Raw genomic sequence first — 10021 nt, forward strand, 5'->3', positions numbered from 1 at the left:
GAGCGGGGTGGAGAGGAGGGGCAGGTGTCAGCAAGCTGCCTTCAGCCATCTGTTGCCAGCTCGGGGACTCCCAGCTCTGAGCCCGATGGGGACAACGCTCGCTCTCGAGGCAGGGGACACCGCGCGATCGCATCCCCCACCTGAGCGCAGCCGCGTTGGGGACTTTGGGAGGGGGGTGCTGGCCCTCCCTCTGTGGGGCTCCTGGGTGTCCTCGGCACAGCTGAGCTCACGAGGAGGCTCAGGAGACTATTTGCAGGGAATAATGCATGGAGGGAATATTGGGGTATCCCCTCTGTTCCCCCCAAAACTGGCCAGATGTCCCTTCTTGCATGGGGGCGGGGGGGGGGGTGCAAACCAGTGCTGGGGCTTGGGCTCCTTGGGGGACAGGACTGAAAAATACTACTCAAATACTTGAATCTTGGGGGCAGTTTTGGGCTCCTCACACCAAGAAACCCTTGAGGTGCTGGAGCGAGTGGAGAGAAGGGAACGGAGCTGGTGAGGGGCTGGAGCACAAGTGTGATGGGAGCAGCTGAGGGACCTGGGGGGTTCAGCTGGAGAACAGGAGCTGAGGGGAGACCTTCTGATCTCTGAACTGCCTGAAAGGAGCTTGGAGCCAGGGGGGTCGGGCTCTGCTCCCCAGGAACAAGCGCCAGGAGCAGAGGAAACGGCCTCAAGTTGTCACCATCCAGGGTCAGTATTTATTTGCTCGGGGGTGCTGCTTTCCATGGCAAGTCCCCCCCTTTCCCTCCATCTGCTGTGACCAGGGAACACGACAATGATGGCACCGGGATGCAGCTGCTGTCTCCATCCCCCCATTGCCACCACACTGGGCATGACCACCACTGTCCTTCCCAGTTCCCTCCAGTACCCTGCACTGGTCCCACAGCACAAGCACCAGCAGGACGAGTCCTGCCCAGTGCCCCAGACCTCAGTGTGGGGCAGCCCATGGCCCCAGCGCAGGCTTGGGGTCCCCCCTCTCCCAGCCTCAGGGTGAGATGACATAGGCAGTGGCGATGTACTTCTTGCCATCGCCGTAGGTGGACTTAGTCCAGGTGTAGGTCTGGACGCTGAGGCTGTAGCCACCCAGGCTCAGGTGACACCTGTGGGGACACGGCCTCTGTCATAGCCCTACTCCATCTCAGCCCCACAATCCTATCTCCAGACGCTCTTGGTGTCCCCACACCAGCGCTGCTCCATCCCAGCCCCACAATCTCATCTCCAGATGTTCTCAGTGTCCCCACACCAGCCCTGCTCCATCCTCAGCCCCACAGTCCCATCTCCAGATGCTCCTGGTGTCTCCACCTCAGTGCTGCTCCATCCCCAGCCCCACAATCCCATCTCTAGATGCTCTTTGTGTCCCCACACCAGCGCTGCTCCATCTCTGAGCCTCACAATCCCATCTCCAGATGTTCTCAGTGTCCCCACCCCAGCGCTGCTCCATCCCCAGCCTCACAATCCCATCTCCTCCCATCTCCAGATGCTCCTGGTGTCCCCACCCCAGCCTTGCTCCATCCCCAGCCCTCCCCAACCACACTGCCCCAGGGCTAAGCCAGGCTCAGGGGCCAATCCAGGCTCAGGGGCCAACCCGGCTGCTGCTGGAGCTCAGCAGGACACTGCTGGCTCCACAGCCAGAGGACAGAAGGACAGACGCACACAGACAAGGTACTTACGCCCTCCCAGGCCGCGCGATGAAGCACAAGGTGTAGAGGCCGAATTCGAACTCGGGGCTGCAGCCGATGAAGGCAGAGCCCACCTCCTTGTAGAAGCCGTCCCAGCTGAACTGCAGCCCCAGCACATCAGGGTACGTGTCCCACTAGAGAAAGGGGGTTCAGGGATCAGCCCCCCAGCTCCACTTGCCCCTGGGTGCAGCAGGGCAGGGGGTTCAAGCAAAGCCCATCTGCACACAAACCCAAGCATCATCCCGCCCTCCCAGGGACAGATCCAGAGCAGCTCTCACTGCTCCCAGGGGCCACCAGACAGAGCCCCCAGTGTCATGTCACTCACTTCTGCTTTGGGAGCCCCTTTTGCCCATTACATCCTCTGTTCTGGACCATCCCACCCATCTTCATCCCTGGGTCACACAGGGAAGCAGAGGGGATGTGGCAGGGCGAGCATCTCTGATGCTTCTGATTTGCCCTGTTTGGGATGCAGCTTATCTGGGATACAGCTGAGCCAGGATGCACCTGGTCTGGGACAAAGTTAATTTGGCATGCTGCTGATTTGGGATGCAGCTGATTTGGGATGCAGTTGATCCGGGATGCAGCTGATTTGGGATGCTGCTGATCCGGGATGCAGTTGATCCAGGATGCAGCTGATCCAGGATGCAGCTGATTTGGGATGCAGCTGATTTGGGATGCTGCTGATCCAGGATGCAGCTGATCCGGGATGCAGCTGATCCGGGATGCAGCTGATTCAGGATGCAGCTGATTTGGAATGCAGCTGATTCGGGACCCTGCTGGACCACTTACCGGTCCATTGAAGTTGTGGCTGAAGTAGTTGACGATGCCCTGCTTTTCCAGAAGGTAGAAGCGAATCCAGTTGTGGAATCCTGACACCTTCCCTTTTTTCACCTCCCCTAAACACAAGCGAGAGCCCGGGGTGAGCCCCCAGCTCCCAACCCCAGCCCCCCGTCCCACGGCACGGGCTCTACCTGAGAAGACGTGCTCGAAGCCGCTGGAGTCCTGCTCGCCGTCGCCTCTGGAGTAGAGGCCGAACCACATCTCCTTCAAATCGGCGACGAACTCCTGCTCGGAGCCGTAACGGTCTGCGGGCAAAGCAGTGTGAGGTGGGAGCAGCATCGCGGGGTGGGTGCACGGGGAGAGGTAGAGGCACGGCTCCACCATCCCATTCCTCTCCCTCAGGAACATCTTGGCTTTGCCCAGCTTGATTCTCCCATGTTTGGCAGCTCGGTGCATCCCTCTGATGCTCCTCCAATCTGCATCCCCCCAGGTCATCTCCCACCCGGCTGGGACTTTCCTTTTGGGTGCCCAGCGCCCCATTCCCCCCGTCCTGCCCCACACTCACTTTTCTCATGGAGAAAGGCGAAGAGTTTCTTCATGAGTTCAGTTTTCATCACCTCCTTGAGGAAGTTGTCCTGCTCCCTCAGCTCCTCTGCCGTCACCTCCTCCTCCCTGCCCGTTGCCCTCTGGTAATTGTCCAGCAGTTTAATGAAGCTCGAGTAGGTGGGTTTGGAGAAGAGCTTCTCATTGACGTATTTGTAGAGCCTGGGAGAGAGTGGATCCTGTGCTGAGCGAAGCAAAGATCCCTTCCAAAACCAGCCCTGCGCCCTGCCCGGCCGGCTGGTCCCTGCCGGGGTGGCCATGGGCTGCTGGCCACCCCAGGGATGCTGGTGGCCACTCACGGCTGTGGGGAGTGGTCCTCCTGGTCACCCGTCTCATCAGGGGATGCCTGGTGCTGGGGGTTGAGGGTGATGTCGGTCGGCTGGGCTTTGTTGTGATCGGCCTTGTAAAGCTGCTCCGAGATGCGCAGGAGGTCCTGGTCGGTGATGGCATCCTGTCTCCTAGAGAAACCCTCTGCAAGGACAGGCGGGAGAAGCGAGGGGATGCAGCACCCGCTGCTGCGTGCATCCATGGGTGTCACGATCCTGTGACGCCACGAGATCCTCATGCTCAGCATGGAGGGGTTAGGGGTGCAGGAGTGGCAAGGGGGTCCCAACGCACCCCAGCCCTGGGGACAAGAGCTGGACACAGTGTTGCAGGCATGGGAGTGTTTCATTAAGCACTGGGGGAGCCAGGAAGCATCAGTCCAGTCTCCCACACACTGGTGAGGCCAAACCTCAAATCCTGGGGTCAGTTTTGGGGCCCTCACACCAAGAAAGACCTTGAGGTGCTGGAGCAGGGACATCTTCAGCAGCTCAGGGTGCTCAGAGCCCCGTCCAGCCTGGCCTGGGATGTCTCCAGGGATGGTTCATCCACCACCTCTCTGGCCAACCTGGGCCAGGCTCTCGCCACCCTCGGGGCCAACAATTTCTCCCATATGTCCAGCCTGACGTGGAGCTACTCACCGCGGGCGTCAGCCGCCTCCTCGGCCCCTTCTCCACCTGTGTAGAGCCGAAAGGAGAAGCAGCTCAGTGTGATGGAGACGCGGGCTGGGGGCTGCCCAGGACCACACACACAAACACACAGCCAAGCAGACAGACACACGCCTGCAGCCCACCTCCCTGCACCCCACAGATGAGCTCCATGGGGCAAGCAGCACCCCCCAGACCCCCCATGGCCTGGGGATGCTCACCGGGTCGGCAGTGCCTGTCGTAATCCCGGCAGCAGCTGTGGTACCTCCGGCACTCGGCGTTGCAGTGGCACTCATCTTCCTCGCTGTAGGGCTCCCCGCAGCGTCCCTCACAGGAGTCGGTGGCCGTGTACAGGTCTTTGGGACAGACAAACAGCAGCGTGGTCCACAGGACGGACTGACCACCCTGCCCATCCCGCCTGGGAGCATCCTCCTGCCCACACTCTCCTCCTGGACCATATTCCCACCCTGCACCTATTCAGGATCATTCATCAGCGTTTCAAGGTGGCATTTTGATCAGCTGAATCGCCAGGATGCCCATTGCCACAGGTCAGTCCCCTTCGGCCAGGGACGCGCACCCCACCGTGGCCACTTCACACGAGGAAACGCGTTCTTGGCTCCCCACTCCTAACTGCTCCGTCTGATTCACCCTTTTAATGCCAGGTTTGCAAGAGTGCCCCAGGTCCCCCGGCCACATTCCAGACACCCTTATTTGTAACCCACTGTCTCGTCCTGCAATGCTGGGAAAACTGGGAACTCGTTCCTGAACTATTTATATGACAAATGAGTTGCTGAGTATGTGCTTTATTACACATAATGCAAAGCTAAAAATAACCCGGCAACTCACATCATGCTTTGAATAGTGTAAGTGTCCCTTCTCAGAAGAACGAGGGACACGTGCCATCAAGCAAGAGAGGCTGTAGGGGACCAAGATGTTGGGTTTGAACTAAGCTCAGAGACTATGTGCTTTGGGAAGGTTCTTTTTCCTCTGTGTTGTCCATGAGCTACTGACAGATGAATGGGACAGCCTGGGGGTGACTTTCTCAGCATCCCTTTGCTCCAGTCGGGAAGGTGACAAGGTGACAAGGTGCTCAGAAGTCATGTCCCAACCTGCAGAGCCATCCCTGCAGAAAAGGATGTTGCAATCACACAATGTCTTAAACACCTCAGGGTCACCAGCGTTTATCTCCAGCCCATGAAACACCCTTTGGGCAAATCCTGATGAGAGTGACTTCCAAGTCACCAAGCTTGCTGGCTTCTTCCTGCCCCCTCATTGCTTGGTCTGTTGTCTGGCATTGCACCCAAGCCGTTTGTACTGTTCAGAATCACGACATCAAGGTCTCCCATGTGCTGATGAGAGGAGGAAGAACCTCTTCATCCACCAGCCAATGCAGCTGGTTGGTCGTGCTGCTGAGTCCTGTTTGGCCACCAGGTCCTTTTCTGAAAATCCACTTTATGGCAAGAGGGGAATCAGTGGGAAGTAGTTAATAGGACGTTATTAGTACAAAGGGTTTCCTTGAGGTGACGTGCCCTTGGTGCTCCTTTATTCCCACCTTTGCTTGCACTGATGCCTGGAGAACTGCAAAGAGCTGCCGAGGGGAGGAGCACCCGTGTTTTGGGTGGTGCGGGATGCTCGTGGTGTCCAGACATCCCAGTGTCACCAGTCCACGCAGTGGAACCGCAAGATCTGGAGCAGCTGAGATCCCCGTCTCTGGGGCAGCATCCCTGCTGCTCCCAGCGCAGCTGTGGGGATAACTCATCCTGAATCATCCATCCCAGCTCATTTTCCAGTGGGATTGTGCAAGGTGGCAACTGCCCACACATAAGTCACCGCAGAGACCTTCGCGGAGCTGGGGCACGTGCTGCCAGAGCGTGTCCCAGCAAAGCACCGATACCAGGTGTGCAGTGACTCAACCCGGGTCGGAGCCACAAGAGCCCTTGGGGAGCGAGATCAGTGTCGCCCCAGCCCCTGGGGATCGGGAGCTGGGGGGGGTTTGCTCCTCTACAACTGCCTGAAAGGAGCTTGGAGCATGGTTGGTCTCTGCTCCCAATTGATAAAACAAGCGGAAACGGCCTCAAGTTGCGCCAGGAGAGGTTGAGGTTGGATGTAGGAACACTTTCTTCCCCAAAGGGCTGTTGGGCATTGAACAGGCTGCCCAGGGCAGTGCTGGAGTCACCATCCCTGGAGGGTTGGACAGACGGACATGAAGTTCTCAGGGACATTTTAGTACCAGAGGTGGGATAATGGTTGGACTCCATGGTCTCGAGGGGCTTTTCCAACCAAAACGATTCTACGATTTGGCTGGCCCAACCAGCAAATGTCTTCTGGCTGTACAAAGCCAGACAAATATTTCGTTCTCATTTTCAGCCCTTCGGCCTGATCCACCCTCACCGAGCACAGCTTTTTGGACAAGAACAAACTGATTCTCCTTACTGCCAGAAGAGTTTCTGACCCAGGAAAAGTGGGCTGAGCAGCTCCATTCACCAAGGTGTGGGGAAACGCCTGAGACACGACAGAGCCCTCCCAGCGGCTCCCAGCTCCGTTCAGTCCACGAACATGAGTTACAGCTGGTGTCAGAGCAGCATCCGCGTGTCCCTGGCCTGACTCAACACCTCTCTCCACTGTGCAAACACCATCCCAAAATCAGTCCTGCCTCTGCAGAGACCCATTTGAAGGGCAAATTAACTCGCAGCAAAAGATCTATTGATAGCCTGAGCTCCCCAAATATTTAGTTACATGCTCCTGGTCCTCAAAACCCTCATAACCCTGGGTGCACAAGCTGCCTGTGAGATAACCAGGTAAAATCTCCCACTGCTGTCCTGCCTGGATGAGGATAAGCAAAGTCATTGCCTGGCAGAGGTGTCACAGCTCCGATGGGTCCATCAGGGTGATGCTCTGGTCCAAAGCGCTGGCCAAGGATGACCATGACACCAGCTGCTCTGCCTCCCGGTTTCTCCTTCAAGCAACAATAACTTCGCGGTTGCATCAAACAAAATGAGACCACAACAAATCCACCTGTTTCAGGACAACTTTGCAGCAGAAGCAGCTCCTTGTCTCCGCTGGTCACCTCACGTCTGCTCTGAAACATCACCCACAGCTTGTTGGCAGGGTCAAGAGTGACAAAACTCCCTTCTTGCACATAGATCAGCGCTCGCGTTTGGTGCGAGGAGATGGTAACAACGGCACCGAGTCACAGGCCGGATCCTGGTCAACCGGGAGCCACAACCCGATGCCCGCAAGCCAGAGCTGTTCTTTATCACCTCTCATAACAACCACAAAGTCGTGAAGGGAGAAGCACCCGAGTTCATGCTGCATTTCCCATTGTATCTGACTGGCTCCTCCGCTCACCTCCAGCACCCACGGTGGGATTGGGGATGAGGTGTTAGAGAAGTATTTCCCTTGGTGGAGGAGCCAGAGGAAGGTGGGTTTGCGTGATGAACGCACAGCAGGGCACACCAGGACGCAACTGGTGGACCAGGCTAAAGACCAAGGGAAGTCTCAACCCATTGAAGAGAAGGATAAACCACCCTCATCACCATCTGGAGCTTAAGAAACGTGAAATCATCCCTCACTCTTTCCCCTGCGAAGTTCTGCTGGTCCAACCTAATATGGAACCAGCTGTCCCCATCCAGCCGAGCTCCCCCCAGCACTTCCAACCCATTGCTGGCCCCTTCCCATGGACGCACCGGCTGGTTGGGCCCCTCTGTCGCCGCCAAGCTCCATTACTCACGGCCAGACACGCAGCCCAGGGCTATTCCTGCCCCAACAAGGAGAATCCAGGGCTTCATCGTCCCCTCAATGCCACGCTGGCTGCTCCAGAGCGTCCTGGATGGCAATGTCGGTGCTCCTTGCTATATGTGGGTTCCCTGGGGAGGAGGAGCATGATGCACCCACACTTCACCAACTCTCATTATGCGCACAGCTTAATTATAGGTTGCCCAGAGTGGGAGGAGGGCTGGTAAATCCAGTATCCCAGTATTGCTCCATTCCTCCCATGCACAGCCCTGGGGGGAAATTTGGGAGCATTGGGAAAACTTCTCCATGGGGTTTTTGGCCACCCGGAGCCCAGCAGGTCCATCAGAGACTTGAGCTGGACATCAGGGCCATAGGCTGGTTCCTCCATGTACCACACACTCCCGTGCAACTGGTGTGAACTGGGGGGCAACTTTCTGCTCCCCAGTTCATTGGAAGTGAAGATCTCTCCTTCCTCCGCTGCTGTCCCTGGACGTTGTGTCCCCCTCCAAGGACAAACCAGTTTCATCGGAGGCTCCAGGTCCTCCAGCAACACAAGGGAACCCTGAGGCACAGCCACAAGCCAGGTTTTAGCACCAAGGCTGCTCAGGAGCAGGTTCTGTGGGCTGTCCCCGTGTCCAAGCCCAGAGCTGGTCCATCCCTACCCTCCTCCAGGAGCCCTCGTGGCCTCAAGTAATGCCAAGAGTCACCAGCCCGGACATCCCAGGCTCAATCCAGTGTATCCCAGTGGAAGATGCTGCAGGATGGGGGGTGTTTGGGTGTACTGGGCAGGAGAGACGCCTTCCCCTGCTACCATAACTTGGAAGGGACCTGGATCCCACTGGTTCCCAGTCCTGGAGCATGTTGGACATGCTGACCAGTATACCCAGAGGCACGGGGGTGACCAGACTGGGACAGGTCAGTGTCCATCTTGCCTCCAAGGGCATCTTAATGCTGCTCTGAACCCCGGCACAGCCCCCCCATTCTCAATGGGCATCGCAACCATCCCTGAGCGCATCTCCATCCACGTCCCCGCACCCCCCATCTCAGCCGCTCCAAACCACACCAGGAAAATAACTGAGGAGTGAGGAGCAGGACAAGTGACCAGGAGCGGGTATGAACCTCCTCACCCCATTCTGCTGCTGGAGGATGAGGAATCATCGGATCATAGAATCATTCTGGTTGAAATAGACCCTCAGGATTGAGCCCAACCATAACCCACCCCTGGCACCACCCCATGTCCCTGAGAACCTCATATCTGTGTCTGCTCCACCCCTCCAGGGATGGTGACTCCACCACTGTCCTGGGCAGTGTCTACTGCTTCATGACCCTCTCCGTGAGTAATCTTTTCCTAATATCCCATCTGAACCTTCGCTGAGGCCATTTCCTCTCATTAGGGAAGATTCCCCAGCCAGCAGCTCCTGGACGTTCCATAAGGACCCCTAGGTGCTCCGGACTCCCATGCTCATGATGCTTCAACCCAGAAGCAGCAGGTCCATGACAGGGTCTCCCCACTCAGAAAGGGGTCACCCCTGTGCATCTCCCCCTCAGTGGGCAATAACCGACCTCCCAGCACCATCCGAGCCAAGGAGAGACTATTTGTGGGCATGGGCAGAGCAGGCAGGAGCTGCCTGCAATTCCTGCTGCCAACACAGCATTGCGACAGCCTCAACCCCCCCGGGGTGCGTTAGCTGGCACAGCAGAGCCGGGTTTGGTGTCACAAGGACCAGTTTTGGGTTCTTTGTCACCCCTCAGTCACTTCCTACCCTCCGCTCTGGGCTGGGGACCCTGCTGACCTGTCTTTCTGGAAAACCGCCTTGTGTTCTCCAAGAGCTTTGAGTCACCTGGTGCTGAGGCTGCTCTGTGAGTCCATTCACTGGATCAGGCACAAGCCAACCCTTTTTCAGCTCAAGCCCTGTTGGATTGAGGAGCTCATATCGTTGGGGTTGGATGCTGGGTGGATGGATCCAGCAATTGTGCATCCCTCTTGCTCCTTTGAGATGCCCGGGAAGAGCAGGAACTGCGGTGGAAGATGGAGTAGGTCCCATGGCGCCTGGGGAAGGAGGTGAGTGCCCACAATGGAGGAGGACGGAGATGGAGCCCATCTCTTCTTGCAGGTTTCTTTTCCAGCCTCACCATAGAGGATGATGCCTTTTGCCTTGGGATGAAGTGGCAGCATCACCTCCAGCCCAGGTGGTCAAAAAGGCCACCAGCATCCTGGCTTGTCCCAGTGCTGGTGTGGCCAGCAGGACCAGGGTA

At 57.5% G+C, this 10021-nt stretch overlaps 1 protein-coding gene across 2 annotated transcripts; it reads right to left on the reverse strand.

Annotated features, from left to right (window-relative positions):
• Positions 1-670: 670 nt before the first annotated feature.
• ENDOU (endonuclease, poly(U) specific) lies at positions 671-7920 on the reverse strand. 2 transcript variants are annotated; one of them, XM_065043595.1, is made up of 9 exons: positions 7761-7920; positions 4252-4386; positions 4025-4060; positions 3362-3533; positions 3025-3224; positions 2651-2764; positions 2469-2575; positions 1671-1813; positions 671-1100 (listed from the first exon to the last, which is right to left on the reverse strand). In XM_065043595.1, the coding sequence occupies exons 1-9, from the start codon at positions 7816-7818 to the stop codon at positions 986-988; spliced, it is 1080 nt and encodes a 359-aa protein (XP_064899667.1). In that variant the 5' UTR covers positions 7819-7920; the 3' UTR covers positions 671-985. The 2 variants fall into 2 exon arrangements, with proteins under 2 accessions (XP_064899667.1, XP_064899668.1); XM_065043596.1 differs by having other exon boundaries at positions 7717-7880.
• Between the last annotated feature and the right edge of the window lie 2101 nt (positions 7921-10021).

Source organism: Columba livia, chromosome 29, assembly GCF_036013475.1.
Source record: "Columba livia isolate bColLiv1 breed racing homer chromosome 29, bColLiv1.pat.W.v2, whole genome shotgun sequence".
Lineage (NCBI taxonomy): Eukaryota > Metazoa > Chordata > Aves > Columbiformes > Columbidae > Columba > Columba livia.

Excerpts from the sequence above, each read along its gene's own strand:
- ENDOU (XM_065043595.1), bottom strand. The coding sequence starts at position 7,818 with ATGAAGCCCTGGATTCTCCTTGTTGGGGCAGGAATAGCCCTGGGCTGC. Across the intron at positions 4,387-7,760 it reads CCTGGGCTGCGTGTCTGGCC|ACCTGTACACGGCCACCGAC; the intron begins GTGAGTAATGGA and ends TCTGTCCCAAAG. Across the intron at positions 1,101-1,670 it reads ATCGCGCGGCCTGGGAGGGC|GTGTCACCTGAGCCTGGGTG; the intron begins GTAAGTACCTTG and ends GTGTCCCCACAG.